The sequence below is a fragment of the Muscardinus avellanarius genome (genome assembly GCF_963383645.1).
Source record: "Muscardinus avellanarius genome assembly, chromosome: X".
Classification (NCBI taxonomy): domain Eukaryota; kingdom Metazoa; phylum Chordata; class Mammalia; order Rodentia; family Gliridae; genus Muscardinus; species Muscardinus avellanarius.
The window spans coordinates 42,421,286-42,442,435 of NC_137792.1; the positions used below are offsets into that span (position 1 = coordinate 42,421,286).

At 40.8% G+C, this 21,150-nt stretch overlaps 1 protein-coding gene across 1 annotated transcript in view; it reads left to right on the top strand.

Moving 5' to 3' along the window:
• The window catches only part of CLCN5 (chloride voltage-gated channel 5), a gene marked incomplete at both ends in the record, with an annotated part of 58,755 nt that overhangs the window by 33,297 nt on the left and 4,308 nt on the right, over positions 1–21,150 (top strand). The window contains 6 exons of the mRNA XM_080718295.1: positions 3,422–3,609; positions 10,652–10,774; positions 11,713–11,919; positions 16,943–17,023; positions 17,249–17,791; positions 20,456–20,642. Coding sequence (XP_080574421.1) covers positions 3,422–3,609; positions 10,652–10,774; positions 11,713–11,919; positions 16,943–17,023; positions 17,249–17,791; positions 20,456–20,642 — 1,329 coding nt within the window. The remainder of the gene's footprint in view (positions 1–3,421; positions 3,610–10,651; positions 10,775–11,712; positions 11,920–16,942; positions 17,024–17,248; positions 17,792–20,455; positions 20,643–21,150) is intronic.

The window sequence follows — 21,150 nt, forward strand, 5'->3', positions numbered from 1 at the left end:
GTGTGTGTGTGTGTGTGTATTGTGTATTACTGGGGATTGAGCCCAGGGCCTTGTGCATGCTAAGTATGCACTTTACCACTAAGCTACACCCTTGCACCCATTCAGTTATATATACACACACCTCATGCCATGTCTATATATAAAGGCATCACTGCCAATCTCATTAACGTGTATGGGGAGGGAGGAAAGTGGGTTGGGTTGGTATGCAGAGGGAAACACACTAAGTGATGTGTGCATGTATGAATATATCATTTGGAACCTAACTACGATGTACAATTGCAGTGCATCAATAAAAGTATATTAAAAAGATAAGGCCTAGGAAGATCTGAAATAAAAGTATATCAGAAAGCTAGAGGAAATGGTATTAGATGGTAGTTCAATAGCCCAGGATCTAGGGGTTTTTTGTTTTTTGTTGTTGTTGTTGTTTTGTTTGTTGCTTTTTTTTTTTGGTGGTACTGAGGATTGAACTCAGGGGCATACCACCTCTGAGCTACATCCCCAGACAATATTTATTTATTTATTTATTTATTTATTTATTTATTTATTTATTTGAAACAGGGGCTCACTAGGTTGCAGAGGGCCTCATGAGGTAGCCAAGGTTGGCTGCAAACCTGCAATCCTCCTTTCCCAGCTTCCCAAGTACTGAGATTATAAATGCGCACCACTACACCTGGCTGGCAGCTGGGATTTGAACCCCATCCTTGCTAATTTAGTGGCTTTAATAATAGCTTTGCTGATCTGGGCATGGTGGCACACTCCTGTAATCCCACTACTGGGAAGGCTAAGACAGGAGGATTACAGATTGGAGGCCAGCCTCAGCAATTTAGCAATGCCCTGTTTTAAATTTTTTAAAAAAAAAATGAAAAGGACTGGGGGTGTAGCTCAGAGATTAAGCCCCTGAGTTTAATCTCTAATACAAAGAATTATCCTTTTTAATGTTTGTAACTTTTGGCAAGTTTCTTATTAACCATGAAACTTTTAGTTTACTGACCTGTCAAAGAAAGCTAATAAAAGTACCTATGGCAAGAATTTACTATAAGGATTAAATGGGATATGGTACTTTAGCACAGTGCCCATTCATTAATCATACTGCTGATGTTGTTACCTAGAGATAATAATTCAGCCAGGCATGATGGTGCATACTTATAACATCAGTACTGGAAAGGTTGAGACAGGAGGATCACAGGTTCATAACCAGCCTCAGCGACTAGAGATACTAATTCATGAGCCATGAAATAGAAAATAACTTCAGCAAGTAAGGAATGAATCATTCATAGCTGGGTTTTCCAAACTCATCAAGGATATAGGTCGGGAAATTTCTTCTGTAAAGGGGCCATATAAATGAGTACTTTAGGATTTCTGGACCCATTGTTCTCTGTAGCATAGCTCAATTGCTGATACGGCAGGAAAGCAGCTACAGAATAGAGGTAAACAGATGAGCTTACCTGCCACCAGGACACCTTCCCTTAAAAATAAAGGCTTTGGCCAGGAAAGGCGGCTGATGCCTGTAATCCCAGTACTTAGGAAACTTAGACAGGAAGATCACAGGTTCAAAGCCAGCCTCAGCAACTTAGCAAGGCTCTTAGCAACCTAGTGAGACCCTGTTTCCAAATAAGAGAAAATTACAAATAAAATAGGACTGAGAGGGAACCTCAGAGGTAGAACATCCCTGGGTTCAATCCCCAGCACCAAAACAAAACAAAAGCTTGAAATGGTAACAAGGGCAAGGGACAGCATTTTATACTTTGGAGCTAATTAAACTTGTACCTAAGAATGAAAGAGCTTATTGAGAGAAGTAGGAGAGGTGGAAGTAGAAGGGAAGACAGGACTGAAAGTTGCAGCATTAGGTAAAATGAGATCCACAAGGTGAGGCCACTGGTGAGGAAACCAAGCTCTAGAACATCATGTCAGTTTTGGGAATCTGGGAAATAAGAGGTAGAAGGACGAGAAGGCTGGGGGCTGTGGTGCCCAATAGAAGTGTCAAAGTGCTCAATGCGATCAGGTTATTCCAGTATGTAGATAGCCCATGCTAACACTTTCAGTACCTTCTCAAACACTCACATGGCACAGCCCCTTGCCTGCTGGAATGCAGGCATCATATCCTCCACTTGTTAATATATTTCTTGTCACTAGGTGGTCAGCGAATATTTTTCTTTCCCTCATACACAAGGGCATTTTGTGTTTAAGCACTGGAGAGCAACAATAGAAGCAGTGTGTTGGATGCAGGAACAGTCTTGAGACTTCAGGGGCTGTGAATTTTATGATGTCTTTCCTATTTCCCCGACGCACGATTCTGGGCCTTTTAATTTCTCTATGCCAGAGTTTGTTCATCTGGATGGCAAAAAATGGCGAGAAGGCCAGAATCAAAAGTACTGTAACCATCTTTAACCCTATCAGTGTGGTAGCCATAGTGCACATGTCCACAATTCATTCATTATTTCCTCCTGATTTTCTTTGAAGAATATTCCTCCTCACTGAGAAAAATTGAGAATGTTTATGGCCTAGGTTCTGGAGGATTCAACATGTCTAAAGTTTCATCTGACCTTCCATGCATATCACAGTTGTGGAACATTTTTTGTTTTTTGTCACATCAGACATTGAACCCAGGGTTGCTCTACCACCCAGCTACACCCCCAGGCCCCCTTTGTTGGTACTGGAAATTGAACCTAAGGACATTTCACCTCTGAGTTACACCTTAGTCCTTTTTATAATTTGGAACGAGATTTCACTTACGTTCCCACACACTGACCTTGAACCTATAAATTCTTCTGTTTCAGTCTCCCAATGCTGGGATTACAGGCATGTGCCACCACGCCTGGCACAGTTTGTGCTTTTTTTTTTATAAATGCAATTCCCTTTGCCTAGTATGCCTTCCTGCCATTGTGCAAGTTCCCTTGACTATGGAGCAAAAATCCTGCCATTCAGGCTTAGCCCTACTGCCCAGAATCTCTGTTGGCTCTTCTCCCCAGCCATCTCAAATAAATCCCTTTAGAATGTTTCTTCATGTGGCCGATTTGCATCTTTTCAACATTGTATATATAGTAAGAATAAAATATTCTTGAATACGCTTTACTGTTTTTAAGGATCAGTGTTAACAAATCCACAAACACTGCTTTAAAGACAAATCCACCAACATCTTGCTCCTACCCACCAGCCATTCTGCTTTCTCCTGAATCCCTCCTGTATACAAATTCTATAGACACCAGCACTCCAAAATGACATAGTAAGTGAAAACCAAGCAAAAAGCTAATCAGAGAGGTGGCAGAAGAAATGGGAAAGCATATGCTTCTCCATTATTTTTATTCTTCTTCCCCCATTTTGTTTTCTTTTGTTGCTAACGAAGTTCATTGTGATTACTGAAAAACGAATTTTCAGAAATGAAATTTAACTTTGGCCTTCTCTTCCCTCCCACCAAAATCAGGTTCACTAGCTGGGCTGATAGACATCTCTGCCCACTGGATGACAGACTTAAAAGAAGGTATATGCACAGGGGGATTCTGGTTTAACCATGAACACTGTTGCTGGAACTCAGAGCACGTCACCTTTGAAGACAGAGACAAATGCCCAGAGTGGAATAGCTGGTCCCAGCTTATCATCAGCACGGAGGAGGTAACTTGTAGAAATGATTTCCAAAATGCTAAATTTGATTTTTATGTTTATTTAATTTCTGGTACTCTAGGCGTGGCAGTTGTGGAATCTTCCCCAGTTTTTCTTTTCGCAAAAAGGAGAACCTATGCCAGCTGCCTTGTTCTTGTGGCTTAAGGTCTGCTCTATTTCCTTTTCTTCTGATGAGTGGAATTGTTGCTTATCTTTAAAATTTTGGTTTGTTGACCCAGTGTGATGGTGCTGGTGCATACCTGTCATCCTGGTACGTGGGAGGCTGAGACAGGAGGAGTGCAGGTTTGAGACCAGCCTCAGTGCCTTAGTAAGACCCCCAAAACTTATGACACCCTGTTTTAAAATAAAAAATGAAAGAATGGGGTGTAGATCAGAGTTAAAAGTACTCTGGGTTCAATCTCCCAATAACACAAAATAAAGAGAGAAAAAAGAATAGAAAATAAAGAAGACAGATTATCTTTTCATAATAATTTCAGTAGGAATTTCAGAGGCAGCCAACAGGTAACCTATTGTTTCTAATGAAGGAAGGAATGGGTTAAAATGTGTTTAGAGCTGGGTGTGGTGGCACATGCCTATAATCCCAGTACTTGGGAGTTTAAGACAAGTGGAATAGTTTCAAGGCCAGCCTCAGCAACTCAGCAAGACTCTGTTTTGAAACAAAATATAAAAAAAAAACCTCTGAGTGTAACTCAGAGGTAGAATGCTCCTGGGTTCAATACTTAGTACAAGAAAATTAAATGTTGGATATGAAAGTACATGCCTATAATCCAAGTATTCAGGCGGATGAGAGGAGTCCAGGTTTAAGCAGCTTGGTGAGACCCTCAGCAACTTAGTTAGATCTTGTTTCAAAATAAAAATATAAGAAGGGCTATGTGCTGTGTGTTGTGTACATGTCATTGTCAATATGATTTACATGATGATGTGAGACTATAATACACCAATAAAAGCACATTTTAAAAAATAGCATTTCCTGGAAATTTTTTTTTTTTTGGTGGTACTGGGGTTCCTGGAAGCCCTCCTTCCTCCGGGCTACACTCCCAGACCTATTTTATATATTTTATTTGAAACAGAGTCTCTTATGCCAGCGCGGCTGGCTTCGAACCTGCGTGATCCTCCTGTCTCCGCCTCCCAAGCGCGGGGATTACAAGCGTGCGCCACCACGCCCGGCTTTCCTGGAAATTTTAAGTGCCAACCCCTCCCCTGGCATCACCTTGAGCCAATATGTGTAAAGATTTTTGTGAGGCTATGTTCCCACAAATAGGAGCACAGCACAGAAGCCTCCGCTAAAAATAAGATGCCTAGCAAATTTCCTCCATGTTGTTCTTGCACAAGTGACTTTACTAGTGGCAGGATCCTTTTTTGCCAAAAGTAAAGACCTGGGGGTATAACTTCAAAGTAGAAGGTCCCGGGATCCCCAGTACCACTAAATAAACAACCGCTACATAAATAGAGTGAAGCCAGGCAGGGTAGAATATACCTGTAATCCCAGTACTTGGGCGGCTGAGACAGGAGGATCACAGGTTCAAGGCCAGCCTCACCAACTCACTGAAACACTCTTTCAAAATAAAAAGTAGCCGGGCGTGGTGGCACATGTTTGTAATCCCCGCATTTGGGAGGCTGACAGTTCGCAGACAGCCTCAGCTACTTAGTGAGGTCCTTTACAACTCAGTGAAACCCTGTTTCAAAATAAAGAATAAAAAATAGGCCTAGGGCATATCTCAGAGGTAGAATGCCTCTGGGTTCCATCCCCAGTACCACAAAAGAAAAAAAAATTTTAAAAGGGCTGGGAGTGTAAGTCAGAGGTAGAATGCCTGTGGGTTTAATCTCCAGTACAGAAAGAGAGAGTTAGTTTAGGGTGATGGACTGAAGTTGTGTGTGTGTGTGTGTGTGTGTGTGTGTGTGTGTGTGTGTGTGTGTTTCCTTTTTTGGGGGACAATACTTTTATTGTGAAAGTAATAACATATTCATAGGAAATGTTAAAGCGATGTACAAAGAAGTCCCCTGTACCCTTCACTCAGCCTCCCTCAATGATACAGTAGCTGTGTAGGACACTGACATAGGTACAGTCCACAGACCTTGTATCACTAGTTTTATACTCACTGATGTGTGTAAGAGAGTTAATTTTCTGTGTATCCCATATGTGAGTTTTCATAATTACTACCACAGCAAAGATACAAGATGATTCTATGACCACAGCACTCCCTTTATACTACATGTGTGTGTGTTTGTGTATCTGTGTAAGTGTACATGTGTTCAGTTATTCTCAAGCTAGAGCTTGAAATTTGCCTGAGCAACAAATTTCTCTGGCTCTCCATCTTAAAAATGTAACCCCAGCCTGGGAAAAGTCTTCTAGGTTTTATGAAGACTTCTCCTAAGCCCAGTGGAGTGATGTACAATTGTAATCCCAGTACTTGGAAGACTGAGACAGTAGGATTACAGGTTTGAGGTCAGCCTCAGCAAATTAAAACCTTGTTTTAGTATTTTAAAAATGTGGGGGTATAGCTTGGAGGTAGAACACACCTGGGTTCAATTCCCAATACCAAAGAAAGAGAAAAACTTCTTCTGCCAAGAATTTGTCCTCTTGGACTCTGTCTCTGGCCAGTTTCCATTATTTTCCCTTTTGTTCCCTTTCTCTTTGTTTCCTACCGCTGGGGTCTTCTTGCTCCCAAGCTACAGTTGAAAGGCACAGAGATACCAATTGTCTGTGCTTCTGAGGAGGTGAGGTAATGGAAAACTTGTGACAACTAAGAAAAAAACTGAATGTTCTGGTTCTCCTTGTCTAGGTCAGTGAATTATTTTAATGACTTTTTTTTCTTATACTGAGAATTGAGCCCAGGGTCTCTCTACCCCCAAGCTACATCCCCAGACTACCTTTAAAATTTTGAGTCAGAGTCTCACTAAGTTGCTGAGTGCCTCATTAAGTTATTGAAGCTGGCCTCCAACCTGCAATCTTCCTGTCTCAGTATCCCAAGTACTAGGATTATAGGCGTGCATCTAGCTTTATTAATAAATGTACACCTAGCTTTATTTATTTATTTATTTATTTATTTATTTAATTTATTGGTACTGGGAATTCAACCCACGGACATTCTACCCTAAGCTACACCCCCAGCCTTATTTTTAAATTTTGAATCAGGGTCTCACTAAGTTTCTGAGGACCTCACCGAGTTGCTGAGGCTAGGCTCAAACCTGCGTTTCTCCTATCTCAGTCTCCCAAGTACCCAGGTACTGGGTTTACACATGTGGGCCACCATGCCTAGCTATATCTAACTTTTAATAGTGCTTTGTGTTTTAAAAAGTCAAAGTCCTTTGAGTCTTATATTTCATGTAATTTGAATGACTTTTAGCTCCTAAAATTTTTACCAGCAAATATAATCTCCTGGTGTTCAAATTTGCTTTTTTTGGTAAGGCATGAATATTTTCCAACACTTTAATGTTGATAAATTCTTTTTTATTTTTTATTGGTGCATTATGTTCATACATCTTAATGGAGTACAAGATAGATATGCACATATCATGATATGCACATATCACTCATTTAGCCCTTCCCCAATTCCCATCCCACTCCCTCCCTCTCCCTCCTTCTCATGCTTGGCTTACTGATTGACTTTGATATGTTTGTGAATGTACATCATGTACATTAGGAAATTTCCCTCTTCTCCCTCCTATCCCCTTCAGGTCGCCTTATTTTTGCTCACCTATGGTTTTTCCTTCTTCATCCAGAGTTCCTCCTCTGACCCTTTTTCTCCATAGCATCTACATATTAGGGAGAACATCCAATTTCTTACATTTTGTGACTGACTAATCTCACTTAACATAATGATCTCCAGTTCCATCCATTTTCCTGTAAATGATATAATTTTGTTCTTTATGCCTGAGTAAAATTCCATTGTGTACATATCCCATAGCTTTGTAATCCATTCATCTGTTGATGGACAGCTTGGCTGGTTCCATAGTTTAGCAATTGTGAATTGTGTAGCTATGAACATAGATACACATGCATTAGTTTGGTAGTTTGGTTTCCATTCTTCTGAGTAGATACCCCAAAGCGGTATTGCTGGATCATCTGGTAGGTTCATTCTCATTCTTCTGAGGATCCTCCATACTGTTTTCCAAGTGGTTGCACTAATTTGCAATCCTACCAACAATGTTTTAGAGTTCCCATTTCTCCACATCTTTGCCAGAATTTGTTGTTGTTTGTGTTTTGAATGACTGCCATTCTAGTTGGAGTTAGGTGAACTCGCAGGGTAGCTTTGCTTTGCATCTCTCTGATTGATAATGATGTTGAACAGTTTTTCATAATTTATTGTCCATTTGAATTTCTTGCGATCAAAACTAGGTTTTTTTCTGTGACATACTTCATTATCATATAGGAATAATCTCAAAGATTATTTCCTCTCCATTAAAAAATAGTTAAAGGGGCTGAGGATATACCATGCACAAGGCCCTGGGTTTGATCTTTAGCATTGTCTCTCCCCCCAAAAATATTGCCATTTTATTTTTTGGAAACTCAGCAGACATCATCAGGACCTACAAACTTTCTACCCATATACTTGTTGCAGCATCCATGGCAGTAAAATTTTTTCAAGGATATATTTTTTATACATGGAATCTTTTTATTTTAATTTTTTAAGGTAGTACTGGGGATGGAACCCAGGGGCCTTCTACCTCTGGGCTACACTCCCAGACGTATTTTATATTTTATTTGGAAACAGAGTCTCTTAAGCCAGCTGAGCCTGGCTTTGAACCTGCACGATCCTCCTGTCTCAGCCTCCCAAGCATGGGGATTACAAGCATGCGCCACCACGCCTGTCCTTACATGGAATCTTTAAAAAAAAACAAGGTTGAATAAATACAAGCAGAGAATGGAATGGTGGTTACTAGTAGTAAAATCCAGAGGAGATGGGGAGAAAGCCAGAGGTGTGAATTTGTAGTTATATAGAATGAATAAGTCTAGGTTTCTAATATACCCCATGAAAACTATAGTTTATAATATTGTATACTGAATATTTTCTAAAATAATAAATTTCACACACTCTTGCCACACATACAAAGAAAGCTAACTGTGAGCCAGGTGCATTGGTCCATGCCTGTAACCCTAGTACTTGGGAGATTGAGACAGGAGGATCACAGGTCTGAGGCCAGCCTTAGCAACTCAGTGAGGCCCTCTGCAACTTAGTGAGACCCTGTTTCAAAACAAAAAAATGAAAAGGTCTTGGAGTGTAGCTCAGAGATAGAATGCCCCTGGGTTCAATTCCCAGTACAATATGTGTGTGTGTGTGTGTGTGTGTGTGTGTGTGTGTGTGTATTCCTACAGTACTTGAGGGTCTGAGACAGGAGGGTCACAGGTTTGTAGCAAGCCACAGCAAGTTAGTAAGGCCCTCAACACATTAGTGAGACCTTGTTTCAAAATAAAAAGAGCTGTGGGTATAGTGCAGAGATAGATTGCCCCAGGGATCAATCCCCAGGACCAGAAAAGAGAGATTGATTCTGAGCCTCCTGAGGGTTCAACTGCTTACATAAGACATTGCCAGGGTAGATCCCAAGATTCTGACCTCACAGAGTACTGGAATTGCCAACAGCATTAGAGCAGAAGAAAAACCATTTTGCTACATTTTCCAATATACAGTTTAGTCAAAAGGGAGGTGATAGTGGTTAAAACCCCATTTCTTTCTTTTCTTTCTTTTTATTTTGCAGTACTGGGGATGTAACTGAGGGGCATTTTACCTCCAAGCTACACCCCCAGCCCTATTTTTTATTCTTTCTTTTGAAACAGGGTCTCAGTGAGTTGCAGAGGGCCTCACTAAGTAGCTGAGGCTGTCTGCAAACCGTGATCCTCCAGTCTCAGCTTCCCGAATGCTGGGATTACAAGCATGTGCCGCCATGCCCAGCAAAACCCCATTTCTAAATACTTTGGGTTTAGATTGCTTCACAGTGACAGAGGCCACTGAGATTTTAGGTTCCAGAATGACCTTGCCCCTCTTTGTTAGTCATTCATTTTTACTGGAAGTTAGTGGGTATTTAAGTCTGTTTGACTGCAGAGATCAGTTCACTGTGTAGCTATGTACCAAAACATTGGGGCTGGGTGTGGCTCAGTGGCATAGTGTGTGTATGAGGCCCTGGGTTCCTTCCCCTGCACCCATAAAACAATACAACCAACAAAAGCATAACAGTATATACCTTAAACATATATAATAATAACAAAAACAGAAAAATAAAACCACTCAGGAATTTTAGACACTGTGACCTCCTGTGAGATTTTGTTACCATGGTGGCTAGCTAAAGGTAAATATAATAGAAGAAACTCTTAGTAAGCTGGAGCATGGCGGTACATGCCTGTATCCCAAAACTTGGGAGGCTGAGACAGGAGGATTGCAAGTTGGAGGACAGGCTCAACAACTTTGCAAGGCCCTCAGCAACATAGTGATCCCATTTAAAGATCCTATTTCAAAATAAAACATAAGCCAGGTGTGGTGGTTCATGCTAGTAATTCCAGTACTTGGGAGGCTGAGAGAGGAGGATCACCGGTTCAGAGCCAACCTCAGCTACTTAGTGAGGCTCTCAGCAACTTAGTGAGACCCTGTTTCCAAGTAAAGCGTAAAATAGGGCTAGGGATGTATCTCAGAGGTAGAATGCCTCTGGGTTCCATCCCCAGTACCACAAAATAAATAAAAGAAAAGAAAACATAAAATAAGACTGGGGTTATAACTCAGAGGTATAATGCCCCTGGGCTCAATCCCCAGTACCACATACACAAAAAAGGTGAATCATTATTATCTTGTTTTAGTGTTTTCAGTATGCTCTTCTGCCTTCTCCGTTCTCAAAATTCCTTGTCCATTTCCTGTGGGTCTAGCAAGGCACCTCTTTCTCAGTAGCTGTTTTGCTAAACATCTGGAAAGAAACATTTGGGCAATTTAATATCGCCCTTCTTTTTCAGCACCTTTTTCCTGAAAAATCATGACTTAGGAGAGCTGCCTGCCTCACTGAGGTAGTCTCAGCTAACACAAACTTCTCTCTTTTTTCTCCGTTGCAGGGAGCCTTTGCCTACATAGTCAATTATTTCATGTACGTCCTCTGGGCTCTGCTATTTGCTTTCCTTGCTGTGTCTCTTGTGAAGGTGTTTGCACCTTACGCCTGCGGCTCTGGAATTCCTGAGGTGAGTCTGTTAAAATGCTTTATAAATGGTAACAATATGAATCCTTTTTGGTTAAAATCATTTAATGTATATTTTAGCATGTACCACAATTTGGTGACTATTAAACAGGATCAGAACCTGAGGCCATCTTAGGCCTCTCTAGGTTTTACCTCAGGCCTCCTCCTAGCTTTGTCGACCTGGAAGTTACATGGTGGCACACACCTGTAAACCCTAGTACTTGGGAGGCTGAGACAGGAGGATGGCAGGTTCATGGCCCACCTCAGCAAAGCCCTCTGCTACTTAGTGAGACCCTGTTTCAAAATTTAAAAAGTGAGCCGGGCGTGGTGGTGCACGCTTGTAATCCCCGCGCTTGGGAGGCGGAGACAGGAGGATCGCACGGGTTTGAAGCCAGCCGCGCTGGCTTAAGAGACCCTGTTTCCAAATAAAAATATAAAATAGGTCTGGGAGTGTAGCCCGGAGGTAGAAGGGCTTCCAGGAACCCCAGTACCACCAAAAAAAGCAAAAAAATTAAAAAGTGAATAGGGCTGGGGAATGAAGCTAAGAGGTAGAATGCCTATGGGTTCAATCCACAGTTCCACAAAATAAGTAGGTAAGTAAAAATAGGAATCAGAATAAAATAGGATTGTGGGTATACCTTGGAAGTAGAATGCCTCTGGATTCAATCTCCAGTACAACAACAACAACAAAACAACAACACAAAACAATATGCTCGTGTCCAGCTTCCACTTGCCTCACCCTGCAAAAACAAGGAGTTTGAAAGCCTAAAGACCCATTCCATCTGTCTTAAGCTCCCTCTCAAACTAAGACTAATGTAAGTCAAACTGTCATGTGTCCCTTGTTCTAAAGGTATGGTTTCTATAAGGAGGCCCAAGTTGTTGCTCCTTAGTCTCATTTCACTTCCTTAGTCTGTATTCAGTCTCTCTCTGTTTGACCTGCAGATCAAAACTATCTTGAGTGGTTTCATTATTAGGGGCTACTTAGGTAAGTGGACCCTGGTGATCAAAACTATCACCTTGGTGCTGGCGGTTTCTTCTGGCTTGAGCCTGGGTAAAGAGGGGCCCCTAGTACACGTGGCTTGCTGCTGTGGGAACATCCTGTGCCACTGCTTCAACAAATACCGGAAGAATGAAGCCAAACGCAGAGAGGTAATGTATGGCAACTGGCCTTAATAGTTTCTTTTTGTATGATAGCATAAATAGTGTGGTTTTATGGGTGAAAACTGGGGATTCTACCACTGTGGATGCAAATATCCTTTGATGCATAATATCTACTTCTAGGATTTTATCCCATAGCCATCCTAACATATGTAGTCACACAGTTATCTGGGGATAGTCAGTGTGGTTTTTGTCAACACAGTAAAACTTCAAAGTCCATCAATAGGGAACTGATCAAATAAACAATGTTCTGCCCATACTATAGAATACTATGTGGCCATTAAAAAAATGAGATAGCTCTAGGTATATTGACATAGAATCATTTAGATATATGTATTCAAAAAGCTACTCTGTGACAAACGTGCATATTATAATTCAGTTCAAAAGCTAGATAAAATAGGAAATAAAAAGGGACTTTAGATAAATGGAGAGAGAAACCAGTGGAATAGTGGATGGAGATTGGAGTGGGAGGTAGGGAATGGAAAAGGGAGGATTGGGGAAAGACACAGTTCAAATAATGTCCATAGGTGAAATTATCACAGCAGTCTCACTAAACATATAGGGAGGGGGAACTGAGAGAGATGTGGAGGGAAATATACCAAGTGCATATATGAATGTATCACTTTGAATCTCACTATGATGTATAATTACAATGTGCCAATAAAAGTAGTTTAAAAAAAAGAGGTGTGCCAGGCATGGTGGCATACGCCTGTAATTCCATTACTTGGGAGGTTGAGACAAGAGGATTGCAGGTTTTAGGTTAGCCATATAGCAAGACCCTGTTTCAAAATAAAAATTTATAAAAATAGGGCTGGGGCTGTAGCTCAGAGGTAGAATAGAATCCTGGTGGGTTTGATCTCTAGTACAACAAAAAAGTTCACGTCCTATGTACTTAGAAAATATTTAGAAAGTGGTTTTACCCCAAACTCTTAAAAACCACCTACTTCTAGTGAGTGGAAAAGTATTAGAGATGGAGAAAAAAATGACTTTAAGTTTTTACTGTATATAATTCTATGCAAGTATGTGCTGTTTTTCTTACAACAGTTGTTACAAACATAACAGAATTTTTTTTTTGCAGTACTGGGGATGGAACCCAAGGACATTCTACCTTTGAGCGACACCCCAGCCTGATTTTTTATTCTTTATTTGAAAACAAGTCTAAGTTGCAGAAGGCCTTGCTAAGTAGCTGAGGCTGGCCATGAACTGTGATCTTCCTGTTTCAGCCTCCAAAGTACTGTGATTACAAGTGTATGCCACCATGCCTGGCTCCAAAAATAATAGATTTTTTAAAATTTCTTTTTATTTATTTATTTTTTTAAACAAAATTTTTTAGATTTTTAAAGAAGTTGTTTACTCCTATGCATGGGTAAATATAAATGCTGCATGTGTTTATATGATGCCAGCTCTTTTTGTCTTTTTGTCTTTCTGTATAGCACCGCATTTGAATTAATTTCTCTCTATATTGGGTCTCTCTCTGGCTCCTGCCTCAACCCAGCTCAATTAGTCCCACCGCAGTGCCCCTGCCGTTGTTCTCAATTTGATGCAGTTGTTAATGTATGCTATTTTGAGGAGGAAAAACAGTTTTTAAAATGTTCCAAGTCATTGGTTAGTTTGATCCTGCTATAATTAAGAACCTAAATAAATAATAGTTCTTGCTTTACTTTCCTTGAGTCACAAAGAAATTACACAAGGAATGGGGTCACAGATAAAGGTCATTTCATTAAAAGGGATTTTTTTCCGGCAAAACTGGAACATCGTGATGTCTGAAAACAAAAAAGATTAACCACAAGATTCGGATGGAAATGAAAGATATTGAGATTCCAAGTATGGGATAAATTTTGACAGTTCAAGGGAGAAAGTTCCTGGTACAGTTAGAAAGAAGAGACCTAGTACAAGGAAGATAGGAGCATTTGCCTCCTAATCCCCACGCTTGGGAGGCGGAGACAGGAGGATCACACATGTTTGAAGCCAGCTGTGCTGGCTTAAGAGACCCTGTTTCCAAATAAAAATATAAAATAGGTCTGGGAGTGTAGCCCAGAAGTAGAAGGGTTTCCAGGAACCCCAGTACCACACACAAAAAAGATAAGAGCATCTGAATAGATTGTTTAGCTATGTGTCATGCAGTAGAGGGATACAAAGGCCAAATTCAATTTTGGAGTTCATTAAACAAGAATGGTGTACAATGGAAGTGAAAAGTAAAAAAAAAAAAATTGTTTTAGCAGGCCAGGGGGAAGTGTTGGTTGTTGCTGGTTTTGCATGGATGGAAGTGAATTTGGAAATACAGAATGCTGGTTAATTTTTTAAAAATTTTAATTGTTGCATTATAGTCATACATCTTAATGGAGTATAATAACTTGGTGGAGGCATACATGCACACATCACTCATTTAGCCCTTCTCCAACCCTCCGCCTCCCTCCTTCTCATGTTTGGCTTAGTGATTGATTTTGATATGTTTGTGAATGTACATCATGTACATTTAAGATGCTGGTTACTTTCCTGCCATCAAATTGGCATTTTTGTTTAAGCAGTACTTTACAGAGGAAAAGGGAAATTGACTTGCCTTGTATGCATCAGTACAAATACCATATATTTCTCCAACTAGAGTCATAAATATTTGAATCTTCTATTTACTTCGCATTGCTTATTTAGACTTTTTGATTATTTTCCCTACCATTCCCACTAACACTGGCAGCTCTTTTGGGGCCTCTGACCTTGTTAAAGCAGGCAGATGATTGAGAGTAAAACAGATTGAGAGTGTAGATTTCACCCTACAGTATAAAATGAAAGCAAACCAACCAACCCATTTTTTTCTTCTTCTTCCTCACTCATCCTACACATAGTGAAACCCTCTTTCTTAAGTTGCAGGTTAGATGTCTTCATTCTTCTCGAAAGCTCTTTTAGCTCTGAATTTCAGAGTCCTGGTAGCCAATATCAAAGATGTCACACTTCCTCCTCTTTGTGTTCCTAGGCTTGCTTATACTTTTTTTTTTTTTGGTGGTACTGGGGTTCCTGGAAACCCTTCTACCTCTGGGCTACACTCCCAGACCTATTTTATATTTTTTTTATTTGGAAACAGGGTCTCTTAAGCCAGCGAGGCTGGCTTCGAACCTGCACGATCTTCCTGTCTCTGCCTCCCAAGCACGGGGATTACAAGCGTGCGCCACCACGCCCTGCCTTGCTTACACTTTTAAAGCAACCTGCCTGAATTTTTTTTTCCGCCAGGAATTGTTTTGCTCTTTAAAACCCTTAACTTTATGCTTAAACAATTTTCTCTTTCCCCCAAATCATCTCCCTCTCCACCACAACAGGAATCCAAAGGAAGGACTCTTTATCTTTCTGTTGATCCAAGTTTGATGGCCAAAACTAGTGTCTGTCATGCATTTTTATACATTCACACACATGCATGTCTACACACAGAGGTGACAGTCAACATCACTCATTTCCCTTTGCTCTCCCTTTGTCCCTTTTCTCTTCTGACAGCTTCTTCTCCCTTCTATTCCCTTTCCTTGGCATGTTTAAGCATGTCTACATCTTCTCTTCCTTTAAAGATCTAGTTACACTGGGTAAGATGATACATGCCTGTTATCCTAGTACTGGAGAGGCCAAGACAGAAAGATCAGGTTTGAGACCAGCCTCGGCAACTTAACAAGACTCTCAGAAACCTAGAGAAACCCTGTTTCCAAAAAAAAAATAAAGAGAGGCTGGGGGTATAGCTTGGAGGCACAATATCCCTGGCTTCAATCCCCAGTACCATACATACCCACAAACATCTAGTTGTCTTCCTGTTTCTCTTTCTGGGCATGGAAGACAGTGTATAGCACAGGAAACACTAAACACTCCACATATGAATAGTGAAGTTTGTGTCAGGTGTGGTGGTGCACACTTGTAATCCAAGTACTTTGGAGGCTGAGACAGGAGGATCACAGTTCGAGGACAGCCCGAGCTATGTAGTGAGTCTCTCCACAACTTAGTGAGACCCTGTTTCAAAATAAAGAATAAAAAATAGGGCTGGGGGTATAGCTTGAAGGTAGAATACCCCTGGGTTCCATCCCCAGCACTGCAAAAGAATAAAAGAACAATAAGGCTTGTGAGTAGCTGTGAGCCAGTTGTAACTTCAGTTTTGTATCATTAGAGCCATTTTAAACAGTCTCATTTTAAAAACGTTCCTTTGTAAAGTGCTATAGTAAACATCACTGGAAGTACTTCATTTAGATGGGGAATAAATAGATCTTCAAATACAAGTTCAGTTACCGAATTGGCAGCATTGCAGATCAAGGGCATAATTTAGGATAAAACACATGCTTAAATTAATCATGAAGGAAAGGCCCTCTTTCCTATTTAAGTACATTAACCAAATTTATGGGTTCAACATCCAGCATGCAATGTTTACTTTCAAAGTAAATAGAAGTGGAATTTCATTTTTGATGACCTGAAACACGTAAAGTTTTAAAAATGTTTAGTAATAGCCAGGCACAGTGGTGCATACCTGTAATCCCAGTACTCCAGAGCCTGGGACAGGAATACAGGTTTGAGGCCAGCCTTGGCGACTTACTGAACCCTGTCTTATAAACTAAAAAGGGCTAGAGATATAGCTCAGTGGTAAAATTCCTCTGAGTTCAATCCCCAGAAATCCCCCCTACACATAAACAATATCTAGTAAGAGCTAGCATTCCTTTAAAAAAACATGATTAGAAGCTGGGTGTGGTGGTACATGCTTGTAATCCCAGTACTTGGGAGGCTGAGATGGGATGATTGCAATTTTGAGGAGTCTCAGGAAATAATGAGACTCTCATTACCATAGTGAGGTAGGTCCTGTTTCAAAATAAAAGTAAAATGTAGCTTGGAGATAAAATACCCTTGGGCTCAATCCCCAGTAAGTGAGCACACCCGCATGCGCACGCGCGCGCACACACACACACACACACACACACACACACACACACACACAATGATTGACTTCAGGAAAGCAACATCAACATCATTCTGTTGTTAATTTTTGAATTTTCGATCCTAGGTCTTGTCAGCTGCAGCAGCTGCTGGTGTATCTGTAGCCTTTGGGGCACCTATCGGTGGAGTACTATTCAGCCTGGAAGAGGTAATAACTTCTGTCTATAGAGCCTGTGCATACTTTTGTGTCCAAAATTTTGAGTAATATCTATGTATATTACAGTCCCTGAGTCCTCTGCCCAACTCAGCAATTTGCCATGTGACCAGAAACCTCTGGGCATCCCCAACTCCAGTGGCGGCGGCAGTAGGATCTATCACCTGCGACAGTTTCTGTGTATTGATGGAGTTTGCTTTCCTACCTTCTCTCTTATAGGTCAGCTACTACTTTCCCCTCAAAACACTGTGGCGCTCGTTTTTTGCAGCCCTAGTGGCAGCCTTCACTCTGCGCTCCATCAATCCATTTGGGAACAGCCGCCTGGTCCTGTTTTATGTGGAATTCCATACCCCATGGCACCTCTTCGAGCTCGTGCCATTCATCCTACTGGGCATATTTGGTGGTCTGTGGGGGGCTCTATTCATCCGCACGAACATCGCCTGGTGTCGGAAGCGTAAGACTACCCAGCTGGGCAAGTATCCCGTCATAGAAGTACTCATCGTGACAGCCATCACTGCCATCCTGGCTTTCCCCAATGAATACACCCGGATGAGCACAAGCGAGCTCATTTCTGAGCTGTTCAATGACTGTGGCCTCCTGGACTCCTCTAAGCTCTGTGACTATGAGAACCGTTTTAACACAAGCAAGGGTGGGGAGCTGCCTGACAGGCCTGCTGGTGCTGGAGTCTACAGTGCCATGTGGCAGCTGGCTTTGACGCTCATCCTGAAAATCGTCATTACAATATTCACCTTTGGCATGAAGGTGAGGGTTGCTTTTGGAACTGCATGGCTTGTATGTGTGGCTTGGGGTTTGGAGGGCAAAACCAAGGCATCCTGTGGTCTTGATAGCTCCTGATAGCATTCAGCTTCCTGCAGCATGAGTCCCCCACCCTAAAGCTTCTTTCACCCCCTCTTTGTCTCATCACTTCCCAGACAGTTCTACTTCTATCTCAATTTATCCTAGCTGAGTTTGAGACCAAATGCAAACCTCAGTGGTGAGATGGTACGGAAAAATGTCTTCTTTTCGGTGGAAAGTATGTTTTGTCCCTCAAAAAGGATGGCGAGGTAATTTTTCCAGTGCCCTTTGAATCATAAAACAATATCTGACCAACTGTTAGTCCACATAGGGTGGCTTTGTAGAGTTTATTAATAAAACACAATATTAGGCCGAATTTGCTAATATTCAACCATTTTGACTGCTAAAATAACATTTTTATATATTTCAATCCAATATAGAAATAAGTATATTTTACAGTAGGCATCAATGCTCATTAGTCAACAAGTAAGGTCTATTTCACAGGTTAATATTATAATATTTAATATATCAAAAGGATCAAACATTAGCCAGGTGTGATGATGCACATCTGTAATCCCAGGACTTGGGTGGCTAAGACAAGGGATCTCAGATTTGAGGCCAGCCTCTGCAAATCAGTGAAACCCTCAGCAAAATAGCAAGATATCTCCTGCAACCTAGTGAGGCCTTGTTTCAAAATAAAAAATAAAAAAGCTAGGAGAGGAGCTCAGAGGTAGAATGCCCCTGGGTTCAGTCCCCAGTACAAAAAAAAAAGTCATCAGCATTTTATACTCATGTGGAAGCTAAAGAAAGTTGATCTCATAGAAATAGAGTAAAGTAGTGGTTGCAGAGTCTGGGAAGGACAGGGGGAATAGAGGAGATAGGCAAGAGTTGATTAACTGGTCAAAACTACAGTTAGGTAAGAGGATTACATTCTAGTGTTCTATAGCATAGCAGGGTGATTATAGTTGATAATAATTTATTACACATTTCAAGAGAGAAAAGAAGTCATTGGATGTCTCTGACACAAATAATAAATATTTAAGGTGATGGATAAGATAATTACATTTAATTCATCATTATACAGTATACACGTATTGACAGATCATATTCTATGCCATAAACATGTGCAATTATCATGTTTTTATTATTTCAAAAAACATACCTCATACTTGTGTGTGTTTTATTGCCAAAACCTATTACATTTTCCTTTTTTCACAAGACACTACAAAGGAAATTGCATTGAAGTATTCTCTCTTCCTCTGAGGTTTTTATTTTTCCTCTCTAGCACTCTGCTACTAAATGATTTCCCTTGGTTATCTAGGGAAAAGGAGATAGATCCAAACCAGAAAATAAGGAAGAGCAACTCAGTTCAGGTGACACCAAGCTGTCTGAGATGATATCATCCACCCCTCCAACCCAGAGATATAATGGAGAGCCTGCAAAGTCATGCCATGCTGCTCAAGTTGACTTCCATCACATGGCTTCATTGTTTCATTTCAAGGGAATTAATTTGTAGACCATCAGAACACCAGATTCAAAGACATTACAAAAACAAACATGGACTATTTAAAAGTCATCTGCTGTTCTGATTATTCTTACCATCATTTCCCTCTCAAAGTACAAAATATTAATAATTCACTATAGTGTCCTAAGAGTTAAGAAAAAGGACAGGGAGATAGGTTGAAGTTTCTTGTGTGCTAAGTGTATAACCATAGCCATTATTTCATTTAAAAACTTCATCTGTTTAATCTTTCCTTATACTATTGAAAAATAGACAGAAACCTCATGTGCCATCCTTTTTGTGTGTGCAAAGGGTTTGGATTCAGTAGATGAACATGGCTATGAACATTCCATTTAAATCCCAGTACCAAGCCAGTCCTGGTGGTGCACACCTGTAATCCCAGTACTAGGGAGGCTGAGACAGGAGAATTGCAGGTTTTAGGCCAGCCTCAGCAACTTGTTGAGATCCTCAGCTACTTAGCAAGACCTTGTTTCAAAATAAAAAATAAAAAGGGCTGGGGTGTATCTCAGAGGTAGGAAGGCCCTGGGTACAATTCCCAGTACCAGATAAAATATGTAAATATATAAATAAACCGGAGTACTGGTATTTACCAAATATTGACCTTGGTTAATTTACTTCACCTCTCTGAACCTGATATCATTTGTATTTGGGGAAAAATCCCACCTCTTGGGACTGCTATAAAGAATCTAAAATCTCCTGTGTAGAGCTTTCAGCATAGAACATGTAGTCAATGAATGGTAGTTGTTGTGATAAGAATTCAAAATTGGGGAAAAATGTCTGCATATATAAGAAACTCCATCTATTTTCCTTTTTCTTTGGGAAAGGCCTAATTTCTGCCTCCAGTTCTGTGTGGGTCTGGAGAGTTCAGGCTCTTGCCTGATGGATCCCGAATGAGGGTAAGCTTCTTTGCAGTCGCCCTTGCCTGCACGTCCCAGAGAACCTCTAGTCCCTGTAGTCTTACACAAATCTTTACAGCCACTTGCTAGCATAGTGCATAGTTAAATTGTCAATGGCCTGTTTGCTTTGCAGAGGGTCAGTCCTCCAACCCTAACCATTTGCCAAGCAATTGCATCATTCCTCAGTAAGCATTTCTTACTTTCTCTTTACAGATCCCTTCTGGCCTCTTTATCCCTAGCATGGCTGTTGGCGCTATAGCAGGTCGACTTTTAGGAGTAGGAATGGAACAACTGGCCTATTACCACCACGACTGGGCCATCTTTAATAGCTGGTGTAGCCAAGGAGCTGATTGCATCACCCCTGGCCTTTATGCAATGGTTGGGGCTGCGGCCTGCTTAGGTGAGTAATGTTTGCATTGATTTTAAGGAAGTCATTAGCCACGTGACATACCAAAAAAGAGTGATAATAAACACAGAATATTTTAAACGATCATCCATTTTCTTCTGCATTTACTGTCTTCCGTTTTTCTTTTTTGTACTGATGAATGAACCCAGGGACACATTACTTCTTAGTTACACCCCACCCTTTTTTTATTTTGAAATAGAGTCTCACTAAGTTGCTGAGGTTGGTCTCAAACTGTGATTTTCATGTCTCAGCCTCCCAAGTACTGGGATTACTGATGTGCCCCACCATGCTGGGCTATCTGTCTGTCTTTTTTTAAATTGGTGTATTGTAATTATGTAACATAGTGAGATTCGAAGTAATACAATCATATATGCCATGACATCATTTGGTGTGTTTCACTCCTCATACTACCCCATCCCTGTGCATGATAGATGCATACTAATACATTCACAAATTTTCTGTTTTTCAAGTGCTTTATGGAAGCTGTTTCTATTCTCGCATC